Source organism: Corythoichthys intestinalis, chromosome 18, assembly GCF_030265065.1.
Source record: "Corythoichthys intestinalis isolate RoL2023-P3 chromosome 18, ASM3026506v1, whole genome shotgun sequence".
Classification (NCBI taxonomy): Eukaryota; Metazoa; Chordata; class Actinopteri; order Syngnathiformes; family Syngnathidae; genus Corythoichthys; species Corythoichthys intestinalis.
In genome coordinates, this window is record NC_080412.1 from 27,179,463 (window position 1) to 27,200,069 (window position 20,607).

Below are 20,607 nucleotides of genomic sequence, written 5' to 3' on the forward strand. Positions count from 1 at the left end.
GCCTCATTTGTTTTTATTAGTTTATATAAAATGTGAATCAAAGGAAACTTAAAGACTGCAATAGTAAAAGAGCTGCAGGAATTTCTGTACTGGCAAAGGAACTGGCAACTGGAGCATCCATAGACTTAAACCTAAGTATTGTAATACAAAAGTGATTTGGGGAAAAAATAATGAAAAAAAATCTTAGATATCCAAGGACCGATCTACATCTGAGGCATACGAGATTGTCACAAGACTCGAACCTACGTACTCATGAAATTCTGATGTGTGATTTCAATTCATTTTTTTTGTGTGTGTTCGTTCATGTTCATGTCAGTGTCCCCCTAAGTGGACCCATTCTTGGATAGCTCCCTGTTTTTTTTGTTTTTTTTTCCCAAAATAAAGGGACTTGCACTCTGAAGCCACCACATTGCATCACCGTAATGCACATAAAGCAAACAATGATCCAAATGAGTGACTGCTAATTTGACTTTGTGGCTCCTTGTGGAGGCTGGACTGACTACAGTAGTTTTGCAGGTTAGCAAGTTCACTCAGTTTGAAGTTATGCTAACTCTAATGCAGGTCGAACTTTCAGTAGCAAAATTAGGCTAGGTTCATACTACAGGTCTTAATGCACAAATCCGATTTTTGTCATCTGTTTTTTTGGCGTGCCCGTTCAGACTGCCTTTGTCCATTGAGACCATTCAAGCATTATGCATGCGCACTAATTCGCGCGTCTGACACGCGCTGAGCAAGACGACCCACATGCGCAGAAGCATCAAAACAAATGACCACACATGCTGGCTGTCATCCGTCATTCCAGGGATATCATATTTTGCTTTTTAAAAAGAGGACACAAATAACAGACATAAATAATCCCAGTTTAGGTTTATATTCAAAGTATATGGATCAATAGCATGCACGCACTGTCCGTGCATGTCACACGCACATACGGGCAGTTTGCCCCGACTCTCGGCCGTATAAGCAATGTTGAAATATTGCTTATATGGAGCAGACAGAAAACCGATCATTCTCAGACTTATCCTCAACCCATTTTTATTTTTTTTATGACTGTTGTCAACTCCGACCCTTCCTAAAAAGCCGTGTTCAAGGCAAGCTAGGCTCTAATGACGCACAGCTGCACCGCTACCGTAGCGTCTCTCTCGCTTTTTGATGACGTAATTGCTGCATGAATTTCGATTTGAGAGACTGGACAGTACAGACCGCCGCGACAGTCTGGAAAAATGTGGCCCAGATCGGATTTGAACCACATACGAAAGTGACCCACATCGGATTTGAAATGGTCCAGTTCTATGCGACTTGTCACGTTCAGACCGTCAAGTTAATGCCTCACTCGAGTAGGAAAAACACGAAAAAATCGGATTCGTGCATTAAGACCTGTAGTATGAATGTAGCCTTAGTGATGTATCCCCCAGCTCCACAACAATGATGTCTTTTTACATTACTTGCAGTGGCTGTTGCTGGCCGAAAAAAAACTTCTAAGGGGGCAGAGGAGGTGGCATGCTGTCGACGTGAATCTGTCGGGGCTGTGTGCGTCTGTGTGGCAGGGGTCTGGGGGGTGATAGTCGTCAGCCAATCAAACGTGCGATTAAGGGGGGGAAATGGACTGGCACTGTCACATACCTGTCAAGTTGTACGGTTTTGGCGAAATTTGTACAAGTGAGCACTGATTTTAAATGTGTACGCCTTACGTTCAAAATCTGTACGTTTTTTGAGCATTACGTTTTTTTTTCTCCGGATTTTGTCACCGTTTCGGCAACGAGACAATGTGCGTTACTATGCGTTACATTGGTTGAATGACGCGAGAAAAGTCTGAGACACGGAGAGAGAAGACTGTTGTGACGCTGTAGCAAACGCGATGCTAGGCTAGGGGGCTCCAATATTTCCTGACTGTAGTCGACAGCCTACAATCTACGCTTAGATATCACTTGCATATAGAACTACATGCGAAATGACAGACTCGGCGGCGTTGGTAAACAGCCGCCATTTCAAAACAGTAGACTTCTCAGAAAGGCTCTGTTGTAGAGAACCTTCCTAGCTAACCTAAGTAACCTAGTCACGTCTAAAGTAGACAGAAGGGAACTAATGCAAAAACGGGAGCAATTTTAACAACTTTAACGGTTGATTCACAACATTAAATGACTTCCAAACATAGCAAAGGTGACTGTTTTTTTGTTGTTGTTTTTTTTTTTTTTTTTTATGAAAAAATGGAGAGAAAAAAAGCATGAAAGGTAACACCAGTTACTTTCCCAAGTGACTAATTACTCTTACATTCGGGTAAATGAGTTACTAACTCAATAACTTTCGAGGAGAATTAATTTGTAACTAATTAATGTTTATAAGTACGATTAACAACAATGGTCATAAAGATGCAGTCTGCAGAATTAAAAGTTACGATTTTATTATTTTATTATTATTATTAATTTTATTTTTATAAAGATTTTATTCTGCCAATTTATTGCCGAACACATTTTGTTGATCAGCTCTCAGAATTAGCAAAAGAAATGTTCTCTGACTCAAAGATTGCATCGGTAAGTAAATTTTATCAATTGACCTTTTTAATTCATAATTGGAAACAACGAACAACCTTCAAGTCAAACTGAATTGCGAGCTGAAGTGCAGCCATCAAAAGACATGATAGAAATGGCCAAAAGTGCTACATACAATTATAACAAAAGTCACTGTTAAATTTTAGTAATCATGATGTTGCTGAAGATATTGATTGTTCTTTGACTGCACCAGGTTATATGTGGCAATATTACCAATAAATTCATATTATTTTAAAAACTGAGTTTTATTTTTGTTTCATATTGCACGCTATATAAAACGTTGTAAGATTAGTCATCAATTTGTAATGGCATACGTCACTATTTGTAAGATTGCCAACGGCCTCGGGTCGACAGGTATGCATATGCAAACTTACGCCCTTGATCACTGACAATTGAGTGGCAAAGACCTTGGCCTTATCTCACAAAGACAACCATTTCAAGTCTTTCCCATGTTCAAGTCCCACAGGGGAGCGCTCCGCACGATTCATCACAGAGCCATGGGGTGTGGAGACCAAAGAGTGGGATCCTGTGGAGAGCAGCTGGCTTGACAGCAAATTGCTCCCCATTGGAGTGTACATTACTACACTTTTTCTACCAAAATCACGGGAGGCACTTGAGCAGCGCCACCGTGTGGTTTCTTGCTGGAACATTTGGAGAGATGATCTCTGGATGAGGATGTTAGGAGGGCCTTTTTCCCAAGAATCCCACAGAGCTAATTAAGCATCTCGCCTCGCTCGGGAAAATCATTTTATTCTCGTGGTCCATTGTATTTTGTTTATACCTGAGCACTTTTGGGAATCAGCTAAGCTAAACAACACACTTTATTCATTCACTGCGCATTGACACTCGTGTTAATGAATAAAGTCAGGATAATAAAATATGAGCATAGATGTTAATTGTAAGCATTAACAACAACAAAAAGATACCCAGGCAGAAATGGATATTTGAAAGGCTTTTCTTTGAACTCTGTTAGCATCCACAGAAGACAGCGGTAGCGTTCCCAAGAGCTCCACAAACAAATGATAGTAAGCGAAGAAGAAAATGCTGTGTTGTAATTGGACATGGCGAAAGAAAGGGGCGGGGCTAAGACATCTTCGTTACCAATACAATCGCATCTTCTTTCGTTCGGTGGCCAAACCGTAGAAAAACATCCATCCATGCCATACTCGTTTTATCGGCAGTATTTTGTGAAACTGTGAAGGTCGAATAACGCCTGGCGCGTTTGCTAAAACAAGACCATGTAGCTAATTCGTTCTTTGAGACGTCGTTTGTTCAGGTGGGACGTAATATCTTCTCTACGACGACATCTTTGGTAGGTGAGCGATAGGAGCTAACGTAAGGAAGAGGCTTGGTGGCCCTTATTTATTATTTATCTCTCTCTAACCACTCATATTTCGCCGCTTGCTGATATCCCTAACGAACATTTGCTCGTTTATTATCGTGTGAGCAATGCTGTCCCTTTATTTGGAACTGGCACCTGACAACAAGCAGTTCATCGTTTAGCCTCTCATCGGTCAAACCATTAGGAACACCTGCTAAATTTTTCACAGTCCATACAAAATTTGTATTTAAAAGAACAGCGCATATATGATATATAAGTTATAACTATATGATGTATTTTTACCGCACGCATTTTTACGCATGGTGAGTAGTGGTTTACTAGTCTGCCTCACAATTGCGAGGTACTGGGTTCGAATCTCGAATCAATTGATTGACTTGTGCTCTATTATTTGCCTTACAACAACATATAATAATGGGCTGCAGTAGTTGAATATATTTTAACATAATCTGTACAAAATTATGAATTGCATAACGACTGTTAGAAAATATGGATTTATATAATATTACTCCATGATGTGTATACAAGAGGAAGTCTGCCATTTGAGGAGTTCAAAAGCTATTTCTTCTTTCAATTCTAGGCGACAATTTCTCTGCCGAGCATCCCTGATAACGGATTCAAGCTGGCGGAAATGGATGAACAAAGCGTGGAGGTTTGTGTCTCGATGCACAATTTCTCATCATCAGTGTTATCACAGATTACTTAATTTAATTACTGATTACGCCTCAAAAAAGTAATCTAGTTACTTTACAGATTACTTTATTATCAAAGTAACTGTGTTACTTTAAAAGTAATTTATCAGTTATTTTTTACCTTTTTTTTTTGCTTGCTGCCTCAACACCTAATGTCAAAAATTCTGGACTTCCCCTTTAAAATAAAGACTGGCCGTTAAATGTTGTTTGTATAAGTTGTAAAGCAAATGAACAAACGACAAAAATGAACGAAATGAACAGGAATCCTTCAAAGTATTTCATAATGGGCCTAAATTATTTTTCGAACAGATCATGTGACTAGCACCTTAAAGACAGTCCTTTGCTTTGTTTAGCCAAAACTACACCTGAGAAGGCAAGATGGATATTTAGAATTTCTTTAAACCTTAGCTTTTAAAAGCTTCAACAACAAGAAATTTGATTACGCATATATATATATATATATATATACACACACACACACACACACACACACACACACAGTACAGGCCAAAAGTTTGGACAGACCTCATTCAATGCAATACAAATTATGGTCCCAACCCCATTGAAAAGGCAACAAATTTCACTTATTAACCCTGATAAGGCATACCTGTGAAGTGAGAACCTTTTCAGGTGTCTGCATCTTTAAGCCCATTGAGAGTGTCCAAATTTTGCAAAAAAGTAATAAGAGCAAAGGGTGGATACTTTGAAGAAAGTAGACTATAAAACCTGTTTTTGTTATTTCCCTTAATTCCACATGTTCATTCATAGTTTTGATATATGCGGTGAGAATTTACAAGGTAAATAGTAGTGAAAATATAGAAAATGCACAAATGATGAGGTGTGTCCGTCAACATGTTTTGCCCCCCCAACCAAATGTCAACTCTGCCTATGGTTACAAATAGTGATGCACAATAATGCATTTTTCAACCAATAGCGATAACCAATAATTGCCTCCTCCTTCCAGCCGATAACCAATAATGTCAAGCGGATAACTCTATTAAAAGATATATGTATATACAATTTGAAATTAAACACAAGAGCAAATGTTACTGTGCAAAAATAGAATTTATTGCTACTTTTTCTTAATCAAGTGTGAGCAAGTCGTAAATTCCAACATCGAATAAATGTATATTAAGGGTGTAACGGTACATGTATTTGTATTGAACCGTTTCGGTACGTGGTGCTCGGTTCGGAACGGAGGCGTACCGAACGAGTCTCTGACGTAATGCAACCCTTACTTTTCGAGGCTGTGAGTCGATTGGGTTACAGTTTCTTTGTGTTGATTATATTTACTCCGTCTTCTCTACTATAATGAGGACCAACACGGTAGGACAGTATAACCCAGAAACGTCAACGGCGTGACAACGTGGCCGCCGCGAGAACGCAGTGAAACGCGGGCGTTAAAGTCAATCAGCCAATACACACCATTCGCAGTGCGGCCGCGTGTTAGACACGTCCCAGAAGCGGCTCAACATGACTCACGTGAAAAGAACGGCAGAGTTTATTAATTGACGCGAGACGCGACCCTCCTGCGTCAATACTACTACCGGTAGCTAGGATCAGGCAGACCCGAAGTCACTCGTGTAAAAATACGGTGGATCCGGTCGATTTTCAAACTAATATGCAGTCGTAACCCACTTTTTGAGTCCATCAGATTTCTTGAGTGGTAGATCGGGGCACACTTGACTTGTCTTTGTCGATTTACTGCTGTCTTCTCTGCTGTAATAATGTCCAACACAGCCTTGTGTTCAATATAAAACGCTCCTACTACAACAAAACAAGTAGGAACTAATATTCACATAGGAACTATCTACCGAAAATGAACCGAACCGTGACCTCAAAACCGAGGTACGTACCGAACCAAGATTTTTGTGTACTGTTACACCCCTAATGTATATGAAGTAATATTAATAATGCTTACAAAGTAAATACCGGTACTTAATTGCACAAAAATACCTTAAGGAGGGGTTGGTGCGCCGGCGCAGAATTGGACAAAACCGTGTCGATTGCACACATTTGGAGGCAAAATTAAGTATAGAATTATCGGATCGCATTATCGGTTGAATTTTTTTAAATCTGGATTATCGCTGTGACGTCATAATTGCCATTATCGGCCGATCGGTAACCGTTATTATCGTACATTTTTAGTTACAAACTGTAACTATAAAATGTACGTAACGGCTGGTTACAAACTGTAGAAGTGCTCTCGTTCGTTACCTGTAGGCTCTGCTCTAATTCCAAGTGGTTCCTTGAATTGAATTTGGAGTTTTTAGCTGTCCACAGTGTTTTTGAGCCAGCGCAACGTTTGCAACGTACGGAGATATTTTTGTCATCTTTACTGGACAAAAATGTGAAGTAATGGTTTTATTTCCAGTGAGCAAATGCAGCCGTTTGTGGTATCTCTCCTGCCTCTTTCAATGATTGTTCACGTCCTGACGAGGTAGCTTAAGTCGTTATGGCAGGAGATTCTCAGCGCTCAAGGCATGGTAATACACGTGAACTCGAGCGACATTTTTTAATTCAAAATGTTTTTCGTACATGACTACAGTATTCTTCATTCTACAGACATTATGAGGCAATCATAACATGGTAACGCACAGACATTTAGGAAACTAACTTTAATCGGATTACTGGGTTGGAAAAATGAACCCGTTAGATTGTTCGTTACTGAAAGAAAGTAATCAGATTCGTCGGAGTACATTGAATGCTTACTCCGGGCGCTCATTTTTCTGCACAGAGCATCGCCGAGGTGTTCCGCTGCATCATTTGCATGGGGAAGCTGAGGGACGCTCGCCTCTGCCCACACTGCTCCAAGCTCTGCTGCTTCAGCTGCATACGGGTAGGTGATTTAAAAAAACAAAACAAAAATGCCCTTAACTTGTGGCACTCATAATTCAATTTACCAGTGTAGTGAGGCGTTATATTAGCGTTAACATATGTCATCCATGTTTGTTGACAGCGCTGGCTGACGGAGCCTGGAGCTCGGTGTCCACACTGTCGGTAAGGGCCCAAAAGTTGACTTTTTTTTTCTTTCTCGGGCCTCTTTTTTTAAAAAAAATTCTAATATCATATCTCAATTAGGGGTGTGACATTATATTGAAAAAGTGATATATTGCGATGCTTTGTGACCCAAAAAGTTATCGATAGGCTATGACGTCTAGCGTGGTCAATGGCACTGAAACCAGAGCATTCACAGTAGGGGTGTGCTATTTAAGGCACGATTCGATTCGATTACGATTCAGTGTCCTACGATTCAATCATTGAACCATGATCACGGTAGTGACGATGATGACGATTATTGATTCATCATACATTATTAATAAGGTAGCCAAACAAATTTATGTCCATTATTTATTTAAGATATCCTAATAATTCAACAGGACCGATAGAAACCTGCCAATATAACAAAAATCTTCCCTTAAGAAGCTTTCTTTTTTTTTCTTTACAAGAAAGTGCAAAAACATGAACCATTTCAAAGGCAGTATTCTTAACATGCCTATACAACACAAAGCTGACCTTAAGCTGCTCTTTTTCACAAGAAGGTGCAAAAACATTAGCTGTTTCAAAGGCAGTGCTTATTTCTCTCAACAATACAACAAAATTTACAGTGGTGGAATTTATTCTACATTTTCTGGAAACAAACAAAGTGCCTTTAGAAATAAGACTTCTTTTAACCGATATACTTTGTTTTCACAGATTTATGTACTATTTCACATGTTTGTAGTGTTAACAACATAACGCTGTATTTAACCCTGGTTTTACACGTTCTGCATCTGGAGTAATTGTTGTACACCACCAAACAACGCACACGTGGACATGAAAATACAAGTTAGCGAATTCGCTAATTAGCATAGCGGTCGGCGCTAACTAGTAACATCTCAAAAACAACAACAACAATAAAGGCTAAACAGTTCAAGAAGGTCCGTGTACTCACTTATCATAGACGCACACGGTACTTATCAACACACTAGGGACATTTTCCAATTAACATGACTACTTGAACCTACTGCTGAACAACTGAAAGGCAAGGAGCAACGAACTATTTCTCTTCCCCTCTCGCTCTAAAAAATAACTTGCGCACCGAACAGGACACAAAGTGCGACTGTCCGGTTCTTGCCTGTCTCAAACACAAATTTATGTTTGAGTCTTTTGAACAGAAGTAAATCTCTCGCTCAGTAACTTCCGCTGCAGCCATCCTAACCTTGTGCATCCCTTAAGGTGTCCGGGCAGCAAACATGTCTTGAATTTCATTCCGCTAGCAGCGGCAGCCATAAAGTTATTAGGGAAAATCATTGTTTTTTAACATTTATGAATCGTAATCGAGTCAACACGTGTCGAATCTTGATAAATCTAATAATCGATATATTGGCACACCGCTAATTCACAGCCAGTGTTTTGTAGGCATTTACTCATCACTTGCTGTTTACAGGCATGAAAATCTCTCGCCTTTCGGCGAAATTCGCTGTTTTGAAGTCAAAAAGGGTGACCTACGTGAATTGTGTAGATCCAAGGAAAACATTTTTAGAGGGGTGAGGGGTTAAAGATATTTTTTTAATGTCGGATGCTTGGTATGCAAGCGGGGAAAGCGGCACTAAGCCAAAAAAGCGCACCAGAGTGGCCAAAACATTGACTTCTTTCAACTAAACAAAGGAGGGTACATTGTTGTGTCATGTCTCTTCAATGCCAAGCTTGTCTGCACGTCAGCCGTGAATTAACACCTAACGCGCCGTCACCCAGTTATAATTTTGGAAGACGACAGGAGACGATTACAAGCTGGCAGGTCGTAAGTCCATGTAACTAACGACATGTTTTCTTGAATTTGCTAAGCCTGTCGCGATAGGCAATGACTCCATTTATCGCACAGTAAATAAAAATGAGGGCGGTAATTTTCACGGCTGCGTTTTATCGCATCAGGTGCGTGCAAATGGCATATGAGACAACAGTTCCTTTCACAGATGTTAATTGGTCATCAACACGTCGTAGAATTAAAGTTCAGACATACGAAATAAGGAAACACATCTATATTAAACACCGTAAACGTTAGCATTGCTACAATGAGGTTGATGGGGAAAAAAGTCAACCTACTTTAGCCTGCTAGAAAACATTGGGAGTCTTCTCCAAAATGTAAACTTGTGGTTAAAAGGTGACACTTCAAACATTAAAAATTGCTGGTTAACCTCACTTGTAAATGAAAAAAATGGAAAAGAAATTTGATTACTGACGCCACATGCAATGACAAAAAGAGCTTTTTTTGAGGAGTGTAAAGCTTACGGTTAGCAGTTTAACGAACGTACTTCCGGTGAACATTTCAAAATAAAAGCATGTCATGTTCGTCATATGAATAACGATTTCTGGAGTTAATCCCACATACTTCAGAATTCAGATTCTACTCTAAGAATAACTTTAAAATGACACCTGTATGAAAAATCTGATTGGTAATGAAAAATTATTATACTACTATTATATATATAGTAGTATACTATAATATTAATGCTAGATATTTTTAATAATTCTTTTGAATCATGTGTAATGGTATCAGCATTTGACCTCATTGTTTATTGTTGTTATTTCTGTGTTTATTATAAAGAATTTAAGTGTTCCAAAATGTTTTTTTTTTTTTTTTTTTAATTAATAAGCGTCATAAAAAACTTCATTGCTAAAAAAAAAAAAAGGGGGGGGGGGGATTGTTAGATTAGTTGACTAATCGTAAAAATAATCTGCTGACTAATCGGGAGAAAATTTGTCGTGACAGCCCTAGTTGAACAGTGTACCAGAACATATTTCCTCCACACCCTTCTCACCTTTTTAACCCCTGACCCATTTTCATGCCTTTGTTCATTTTGGGACATCTTAAGACACTTCCCGTTCAGTAACGCAAAATTTACTGGAGGTGACTCGTAAATGTCCCAGGAGGAAAAGGAAGTGACCGAAAATCAACAGGAAATGACCTGAAATATCCCAAAATGAACTCATTGCCTGGCATGAGCTGCCACTGACAGCCATAGACGTCCAGTCAGTTTGAAGTGGGAGGGATGGCAGCGAATGAACATTCGTTCATTGTCACCCTCCCAGTTCAAATGGATTGGGTGTAAGCCTGAACGATATATCGTCGCCATCGCAATGTGCGTGTGCGCAATAGTCCCATCGCAAGCACGTGCGATAGTTTTTTTTTGATCCACATACTCCTCACTTTCTGGTCTGCGCACAGCCTCCTACCCTCCCTCTCCCAGCCTTTTGATCCTCTCAGTCACTGCGGCACAACGATGGCTTTGATCTGGCCAAAGAAGCAGACTTCACACGGGCATCTGTCAATCATCGTTTAACTTGTTAATCAGTTGTAAGGAAGCCGCGCTGGAATGAATGTGTGTACTGTGGGGACGGAGACATTTAAATGCCAGAAGTGATCATGAGGAGTTTGAAATTTCCACATGTCACTTCAACGGTCACAGCTAAAGTAGATAAACAGAAGCATTTAATAAAGCCAAGCATTTATCTGCTACAGTACTTTATTCTTGTTCAAAAATGATTTGGTTGGACAGTTATGTGTAAAACTTATCATAATTATGACATTTGAACTGCTTAAAAAACATTTATTTATATACATTTTTTAAATCACTTTGGGGGGAAAAGTGAGAAAAACCATGGCTTATATGTATCTCTTTCCAATGCTAAATCTGAATAAATACATTGGGCACAAAAAACACACCAAAAAAAAAAAAATGGGGGAGGTGCGCTACTTCCGTGAAAAACAAGGGATGACTGTACACTGTGGTGATGGTGAGTCATCTAAAGTCTTTCCAAACAGCTATTTAAGTCATCTTGTGAAAATTTCTTGAAAAAAATATATATACATTTTTTAATATCGCAATATAATATCGCAATATATCGCAAACCCAAAAAAAATCGTAGCAATAGTTTTCTCCAATATCGTTCAGGCCTAAATTTGGGTGTCTACAAGCAATAAACTCAGCAGAAGGATGAGAATGGCTTGTTTTTATGTCATTAGTGGTGTTGTAGAATATCCAATCACATATTCCCATCACTAATCTCAGTTTTTGTGTGCGCACACAGAGCTCCACTCCAGCTGAGGGACCTGGTCAACTGCCGCTGGGCCGAGGAGGTGACGCAACAACTGGACACGCTGCAGCTTTGCAGCCTCACCAAGCACGAGGATAACGACAAAGACAAGTCAGCACCTCGTCTCGTACTTCTTCAAAAACATCCTTTTTATAAAATGATAATAGGTAGTGCATCTAGGTGGTAGTAGTTACCGGTACTTAAATTTCTGTAATTTTCTCTGCAGATGTGAGAACCATCACGAGAAGCTGAGTGTCTTCTGCTGGACGTGTAAGAAATGCATCTGCCACCAGTGCGCTCTGTGGGGCGGCATGGTAACCGAGCCGGCCGTTTTACTACTTAGCGCGCGCTCCTCTACAGTGTTATGATTACGTATTCTTTACGTGCAGCACGGCGGCCACACCTTCAAGCCGCTTGTGGAGATCTACGAGCAGCACGTGACTAAAGTGAAGGAAGAGGTGACCAAGCTGCGCCGACGCCTCATGGAGCTCATCAGCCTAGTGCAGGAAGTGGTGAGCGGCGTTCCGGTTCCCTCACAGATGAAGCCTTTATAGGGGAAGGATTTAACTCATTGGCTGCCATTGATGTTGATAGACGTTCAATTCATTTTGACCTCCCAGGTTAAATGAATGTCTCGTTTGCAAGAGCAGGCAATTAGTTGAATACCGCTAGTATGAAATGAAGAAGAAAAAAAAAAAATCAACTTCAGAATGTTATTGGGGTCCATAACCAGGGTGTTTTTTTCATTTATTTTTTTAAATTTCATTAATGTTCTCGCATAGTCTATACTATCAGTTGACGGGTCTCGGGACTGATCCGTAGGGGGCCTATTAAAAAACAAAAAAACAAAGCTGCTAGCGACCTAAAACCAAAACAGGCACCTCCTTTAGGCATATATGAGTCTTGATGAGCAGCGACATAAAAAAATTCAAAGTCGTTCCCTAATAAAATCCTGATTATTTTTTTTTTAATACAAGTATAACAAAGCTTAAAATGGCTATAAAAGTCTCAAATTTTACGCAAGTTCAACAAAAATCACCAAATGCTGAGATAATCACCTATATTTTCTGGATCAATATGTTTTTGCTCAAAATAGCAACTTAATTTTTTTTTTTTTAAATTTAGTGCTAAGCAGCTAATAAATCACTCAATTTTCTCATCAGAAACTTAATACTTGAGGAAAGCATGCACAATCATCTTAATTTTACTCAACAAAAGCAAAGTTTGCATTTTTCTATATACAATTACAACTTATTTAGGTTAAATGCCGATATTGTGTAACGATACAAAATCCAACATGGTGGCTGTTACAAAATAAAGAGCATTTTAAGTTGAAAATTTGTGTAAATAAATGCTTAAATTGCAGAATTTCTATAGATATTAGCGTAAAACAGTCTACATTCTTGGTTAAAAGCAAAAAACGGACAGTTATCATTTATTTTATGTAAGTATTTCAAGCGAAAGTTTCGGTATTGTAAAATCCAACATGGCGGCTGTCATGAAACAAAGCTTTTTAAGTTGAAAATGCATGTAAATAAAGGCTTAAATCACAGAATTTCTATTGATATGAACGTAAAACAATCCAGATTCTTGGTTAATAGCAAATAACGGGCAGTTAAAATTGATTTTACATAAATATTTCAAGCAGGCCAATGAAAATAGCTTGTTTTTTGTTTATTACTTGGACCCTGACCCGTGTTTCGATAGCTGTTGCATCGCCATATTGTGAGAGCATTGTTATCGTGAGCCTTGTATCGCGTATCCTATCGTGAGCTACCCAGAGGTTCCCACTCTATTATATGTATGCTGCGTGTGAATGAGGCCGAAGAATTAGGACAAATAATTATATTGCTGTCACGCACCAGATGGCGCTGATGTGTCGCTGTTGTGTCAGGAAAGGAACGTGGAGGCGGTGCGGGGAGCCAAGGACGAGCGGGTCAGGGAGATCCGCAACGCTGTGGAGATGATGATCGCCCGTCTGGACAACCAACTGAAGAACAAACTCATCACGCTCATGGGTAGGCCATGCTCGACACGTAACGGAAAGTGGATGTCAAATATGACGTTTCCATCGGTATGGACAATATGAAATATTCATCCATCCGCACCAAAGACAAGCTCGCTCGCACACATGCATCAGGGCCTTCCGTTTTTACGCGCAAGTGCTCTGAAAATAGAAACACTCTCCTCCTCCTCCTCTGTCATCAGGCCAGAAGACATCCTTGACCCAGGAGACAGAGCTGCTGGAGTCCATTTTACAGGAAGTGGAGCATCAGGTTGGATCCTTCTCTTATTGACACGCTTTGAAATGTAAAAGTATTTCACTGCAGATGATGGCTTAAAATAGCATTATGCGGTGGATTTCAGAAGTTGGAAATAAAGTGGTACTTATACTTACAAGGTTAATTGGTTTTGGAAGTAGTCTCGTAACCTGAAAATTCCGTAAGTACACACGCGTTTTCCATGTAAATGCCCTAATCCATTCCAAGCACTACTGAAACGCCACATTAAATTTGATAATCGGGGTAAAACCGGAATAAAACAACAGCCAAACACATTTCAATCATTCCATATACCTAACCTAACCCTTAATACCTGTAATGAAGTAGATAATAGAACATAATGCAAAGGAAAATAGAAAAATACCTACCTTCTCTTTCAATATGGTGCCTATCACCTATCTTACTCTTTGTAGGTACAAAAAACACGAGACTTGTTCTCTAATGTGCTACTAATGGAGTGAACCGTGTGTGGGCTTACAAAAACTCTTCGTGACAAGAACGTGAGGAGACTTGTACTCTTTGGCGAAGACATCGAGCCCGCTATAACAACAACAACAGTCACGCCTGTGCACGTCATCAAACTGCGACACCCAAATTGAAACAACATCAACAATAGGCTAATAGGAAAGCAGAATCGCATTACTGAAGCATGAATGGAAGTATAATGACCAATGGGGCAGCAGGATCTTATGGCGCAACAATTAAAAACATGAAGTATATACTGTCTGTATCTTATACACTACTGTACTGCATTTTTGCCTTTCGTATCCTGAAATTTCTTTCGTCACAAGAGGCAATATTTTCCTGTTGAGGAGTGTCCTAACCTGAAAATTCTGTTAGTAGAGACGTTCGTAAGGAAATGTACCACTGTAAATAGGAATTTACTCAAAATTGGTTTTTAAATGTAATTTAACCAGAGGTGGGTAGTAACACGTTAAATGTACTCCGTTACATTTACTTGAGAAACATATTTGAGAAAAATGTACATCTAAGAGTAGCTTTACTAAGCCATACTTTTTAGTTTTACTTGAGTAGATTTGAGAAGAAAAAAACGCTACTTTTAATCCGCTACTTTGGGCTATACAAGAGTCGTTAAATTTTTCCGCTTTATTCTACATATTTTTTTTTTGCCAGTGATGCCAAGGGTAGCTCTACCAATTTCACCAATCAAACGTAACAGTAATCACATGACTTCATTAGGATATACCAATCAGACGCAAGCTTGCTGTTCAATGATCACGCCAGCCTATTCGATCACGTGGGGTCATTAAAGCACCGTAAAAAATGAAGTATTTGACATAGAGCGCTGTCCTCAACATGATTCGCAAGTGCGGATTTAAACCAGATTTTATTTGGCGCCGATTGACCACGAAAAAACGGAGATATGATCCTTTTAATTTCATAATAGGAACTACGAAGGAACTTTTCACTATTCAAACTAGGAATTATTTTCTCCACTAGAGGACACTCGTGCTCTTTGGACGAATAATGCTTCATTTCTGTCATTTTTTTTCTCTGGCGGAATTTAATATATTTTTTATTTTTATTTTTTGTATTTTTTTGGCTTAATGTGGTTGTGTAATGTTATTGCACAGTATCATTGTAACAATAGTTCATGTAGATAATTTGAGAAAAAAAATACCAGTGTTAAAAAAAAAATTTTTTTTTTTTTAAATCAAACAAAAAATGTAAGCAGTTACTCACAATCTTACTCATTACTTGAGTATTCTTTTCACCAAATACTTTTTTACCTGTACTTCAGTACATTTTTAGATGACAACTTATACTTTCACTTGAGTAATATTATTTTGAAGTAACGCTTCTCTTACTTGGGTAAAATTTTTGGCTCTCTACCCATCTCGGAACTTAACTCCTTGGCTGCCATTTAGACAATAGACATCCAATCCATTTGAAAAGGGAGAGGCTGTCGGTGAATGACTGCTGACAGCACTCCAATTGAAATGTCTTGAACGTCTATCGTCGGCAATGGCAGTAAATGTGTAAAACATATTTGGATTAATTATGGTGGAAAATTATCTTGTCTAAAATTGCAAGATTACATGTAAGATCTTCACCTAGTAGTGGTGCAGATTGACTTTTTACAATTAAGTGCAATTACTTGGTCGTCCCATAATTCCAATGGAAAGACTACTTTAAAAATTCCTGTTAAAATTTACTAGAAATTTGAGTTGTGTCCATTCTTGCTACACTAAAGTAATACATCCATTTGTACTATTACTTCTCTACATTTGAGCCAATCTCAACAGTAATAAAATGGTTGAATGAATAGATTCCATTCTCAAAACAGCATTACTTGTAACTCTTAATCCCATCCGAATAAATTTGTAAATGTGCGCATGTGTGTGGCAGCTCCACTCGTGCAGTAAGAGCGAGCTGATCTCCAAGAGTCCGGAGATCTTGCTGATGTTCCAGCAGGTCCACAGGAAGCCCATGCAGTCCTTCGTCACTACGCCCGTGCCGCCTGACTTCACCAGGTGCTTGATGCCCGTGTCCTACAAACCCATCGATTGTGTATTCTATCAAATATGGTCAATTGCAGCGGTTTTAGTCCGAACCATCCATCAAAGGCACTAAAAATATTACTGCCAGCTGTGCAATTAATTGGGATATGCGGTTTATTGCCGTCAATGACGGTTCATAATTTTCTGCAGAAATCTGTCCTGTTGTCAGTCTTTTTTTATTGATTTTTTTAAGTCAAATGTACACCACTGTCACTATTTTGTGGTCAACAGTGGAATTACACTCCAAATTATATACTTCCCCAATCCGATTACGTGATTTTAAATCAGGGCAGATCACATCATTTTCTGAGGATTGGAATCGGGTAAAAAAAAAAAGAGTGGGATTTTAAAATCTATTTATACTTACATTTTTAAATATTAACTCACTGGATGCTATTGACGGCAATAGAAGTCCAATCCAATTTGATTGGGAGGGCTGACAGTGATCGAACAATCGCTGCCAACCCTTCCAGTCAATATACCGTAATTTTCCGACTAGAAGCCGCTACTTTTTTCCTTCATTTTGAATCCTGCGGCTTATAGTCCAGTGCGATTTATTTGGGTTAATAGGTAACACTGTATTTGACAGCGGCATCATAAGACTGTTATAAGACCGTCATGATTATGACATGACACTATCTTGGGCATTACTGAATGCTTTTGTCATTAAGTGTAATCCAGCAAATTATGTCAGTAACTCCATTTATGTCCATTTTGGATCTTTTACATCCATCCAAGAGTGAGATAATTTGACGTATAACACTAAATGACATCTGTTATAAACATTCATTAATGCCCATTATAGTGTCATGTCATAATAATCATTGTCTAATGAGAGTCTTATGGCCCCACTGTTAAACTTTTTTTTTTACCAAATACCATAACTAGCAATAATGAAACAACTGGAGCAGTAATTATTGAAATAATTAGCACAGAACATGAATTTTGATTGTTATTTACATCTGTAGCGCTGCAATGCATGCTAGGAGGCATGCTGGAAAACAACAGTGTTGACAGCAAGTGGCAGCAGAGGTTGGCTATCTCCCCCAAGGGAGCAGTGATGGCCAAATGAAGCTTCTTGAAGCAATGTAGCTTTGCACCCAACTGGTTCAAAGCTTCATGGTGGTTCATTTCGTCTCATGACAGTCGTGTGATGCCGCTGTCAAACAATGTGTTACCGATTAATATGTTTTGGTGTAAATATCTCATAATACATTGAGGACGCTGCGTCTTATAGTCCAGTGTGGCCTACAAATGCTATTCTCGTGCCAAATTTGTTGGGCGGCGGCTTATAGTCAGGTGTGCCTTATAGTGCGAAAATTACGGTATAAATGTGTGTATATATATGGCAGAAAACACAGACAAGACTGAAAAAGCAGTTTCTGCTCTTGCATTCCTCTTTAAAAGAAACTGCTGTATTTTAAGCCAAAACAACTGTTGTTTGATGGAACAATATGTCTATATGCTGCCATAGCAGATTCATGGCACATTAAGCCCCCAAACTATTTTTAATTTGTCCATTTTACCCTGAGAACCCCCATTTACAGACGTCGCACAAACGCTTGTTTCAACCCAGCCATGAAACGAAGGTAATTATTATTATTAATTATTCAAAATGTTCGTCATTTTTAGCTAAGAATCATTAACAATGTTTTATTAATGTCTCATATTTCGTTTAAAAAAAAAAATCACTTTAAGAAATTATTCACTCGCATATTTTAAACTTTTTAACAAATTGTCACAATGAAACAAATGGCGTCTGTAAAAAAGCCACGGATATCTACCTCATAACTATCGCTTAGTTGTATTTTTTTTGTTACTGTCGAATTTTCTACGATATGTTAGATGATAAATAATCGATCCAAACAAAGAAAATTGGGAGAAAAAAAAATGTTTAAAAGGGTAAATACTGTATATGAAAAAGAAAATCTCGACCACTCCTTGATGTCTTCGATTTCTGCATCGCGACCCTTGTTTATTAACATTTATTACCATGTTTCACCAATAAAATCCCCCAAAAATCCAGCTGTGGCCATTCACAGCTGTGTCTTGACACTCGGTGATACATACTACATGGAGTTTTTGGATCGAAACAAGGCAAGTACGCGATAATACTTCGTTAAAGTCATGGCGTCTGGAATTCTGCTCTCACGTGCTCTCACCTCCTGATAGGGTTTTTGCTGTTTAAAAAAACTTTTTTTTTTTTTTTAAATGCCCTCCTGTTCAATATTGTTCTTTCCCCAGAAAATTGAGATTTTAAGCTTTCCAATGATGTATCACACATGCCTATCGGACAATTTTGAAAGTTGGACAAATTGGGGGTCTCAGAGCGGAACTTCAAGTCACCTGAGTGTTTTCCACTGTATATATATATATATATATATATATATATCGAATTAGTCAATTGGTTTTCATAGTTTTCTGTGTTTTCAAGCAATGTCCAGTGTGCAATGTTATGCCAGTGTGTACTTAAATGTTTTTGGGACTTTTTCCACTTTTCAGTGAGCTTGTTCCTGCCTACGACTCCAGCACTTTTGTTTTGGTGAACTTCAGGTACGCTCTCCAACACTCTGACATCGGCCCTTGTTCACACAATAGATGTACAACACACTTATTGGATGTCATTCTATCGTGCATATGTTCTTAGCACCCTGAGGCAACGGGCTGACCCGGTCTATAGCCCTCCTCTGCAAATATCTGGACTCTGTTGGAGACTCAAAGTCTACCCGGTGAGGAATTAAGTTGGTTCTAGAGTTCTTCTACGCGCTTTGTTTATTGTATGATGTTATATTACAGAAAAAAACATTAAAGTTTCTTCTTTCAGGATGGTAACGGTGTTGTTCGTGGCAACTACCTGTCCGTGTTTTTGGAGCTGTCCGCAGGACTCCCCGAAACGTCAAAGTAGGTCTCCGCTCTCACGCTTTGTCAGTCAGTCCTCTCTGCTATAATGACATGCGGTTCTCTGTTCCGCTTAGGTATGAGTACCGCGTGGAGATGGTCCACCAGACCTCCAGCGACCCGAGCAAGAACATTATCCGGGAGTTTGCCTCAGACTTTGAGGTGGGCGAGTGCTGGGGCTACAACCGCTTCTTTCGGCTGGACCTCCTGGCCAGCGAGGGCTATCTGAACATGCAGACGGACACGCTGGTGCTCAGGTACGCATATCGGTGGCGTTACATTGAGCGTGTAGGTTCCAGGACTGTGTCTTCAATGACTGTATTGTTTGAACGGTGCCACTCAGATACCAGGTGCGATCGCCCACCTTCTTCCAGAAGTGCAGAGACCAGTACTGGTATATCGGCCAGCTAGAATCTGCTCAGAGTGGCTACATCCAGCAGATCAACAACCTCAAAGAGGTGACTATAAGAATTTACATTTTAAGTAATACTCAAACAAAATACAAAAACATGCAGTTTCTGAGGAAATTGATTTGTCCTGAAACAAAATCCCCACAAAATACGAGAAAAGAATGCCTGAATTTTTAAAAAAATATCTAACTTTTAAGCACAACTAGGCATGTGCTGGTATGAGATTTTGACGGTATAGTAACCTTAAGCAAAAATACCACGGTATCACGGTATTGCAATTGTAGCTCTAAAATGTGTTTTTTTTTTTTAAGATATATGGGTTAAAAAAATCCATTGAACGGGACTTTATTTTTCACAACATTTGCAAATTGAAATCAACATGAAAATAATGTTAAATAAATAACAAAAATAAACAACAGAAATATTTTAAATAAAATGGAAATAAATAGAACTTGTAGACTAAACCCACAACCGCAGCTGAAGTTGCTCAACATTAGAACAAAAATAATTATATTCCATAAAAAAGTAAAAACACTTCTAAATAAAATAAATTTGAAAAAAAAAAAAGAAGACCAAATTAAACCTCAAATACAACAGTTAAATGAAATTTCATTTATCGCAGTTTCATAGCTGTCCGGTAGCTGTGGGTACATTTGTTTTCTTAAACATAATAAATTAGTCATGAATTTTTATTGGTGTAACATGTGTCACACAACACTCATTCAACCCTGCAGTTTTCCCCAAAAATAGGTAGAGTCAATTAATGTCCTCTCTTTTATTTTTTTGTAAAATAGTTAGCCTCGGTGAAATCTCTGCCTCATGTATTCTTTGCTTATTT

The 20,607-nt window shown here is 38.8% G+C and overlaps 1 protein-coding gene across 5 annotated transcripts in view; it reads left to right on the forward strand.

Moving 5' to 3' along the window:
• Nucleotides 1–3,642: 3,642 nt before the first annotated feature.
• trim37 (tripartite motif containing 37) overlaps nucleotides 3,643–20,607 on the forward strand; it is a 35,465-nt gene continuing 18,500 nt past the window's right edge. For 2 of the 5 annotated variants that reach the window (XM_057820942.1, XM_057820943.1), the window contains exons 1-15: nucleotides 3,644–3,861; nucleotides 4,469–4,540; nucleotides 7,318–7,419; nucleotides 7,540–7,580; nucleotides 11,652–11,768; nucleotides 11,884–11,971; nucleotides 12,047–12,169; nucleotides 13,552–13,675; nucleotides 13,866–13,933; nucleotides 16,310–16,434; nucleotides 18,964–19,014; nucleotides 19,109–19,190; nucleotides 19,286–19,362; nucleotides 19,437–19,616; nucleotides 19,703–19,817. In XM_057820942.1, coding sequence (XP_057676925.1) covers nucleotides 4,520–4,540; nucleotides 7,318–7,419; nucleotides 7,540–7,580; nucleotides 11,652–11,768; nucleotides 11,884–11,971; nucleotides 12,047–12,169; nucleotides 13,552–13,675; nucleotides 13,866–13,933; nucleotides 16,310–16,434; nucleotides 18,964–19,014; nucleotides 19,109–19,190; nucleotides 19,286–19,362; nucleotides 19,437–19,616; nucleotides 19,703–19,817 — 1,314 coding nt within the window. In that variant the 5' untranslated portion in view covers nucleotides 3,644–3,861; nucleotides 4,469–4,519. Of the gene's footprint in view, nucleotides 3,885–4,468; nucleotides 4,541–7,317; nucleotides 7,420–7,539; nucleotides 7,581–11,651; nucleotides 11,769–11,883; nucleotides 11,972–12,046; nucleotides 12,170–13,551; nucleotides 13,676–13,865; nucleotides 13,934–16,309; nucleotides 16,435–18,963; nucleotides 19,015–19,108; nucleotides 19,191–19,285; nucleotides 19,363–19,436; nucleotides 19,617–19,702; nucleotides 19,818–20,607 lie in introns of all 5 variants that reach the window. The other 3 variants (XM_057820941.1, XM_057820940.1, XM_057820944.1) reach the window with 3 other exon arrangements.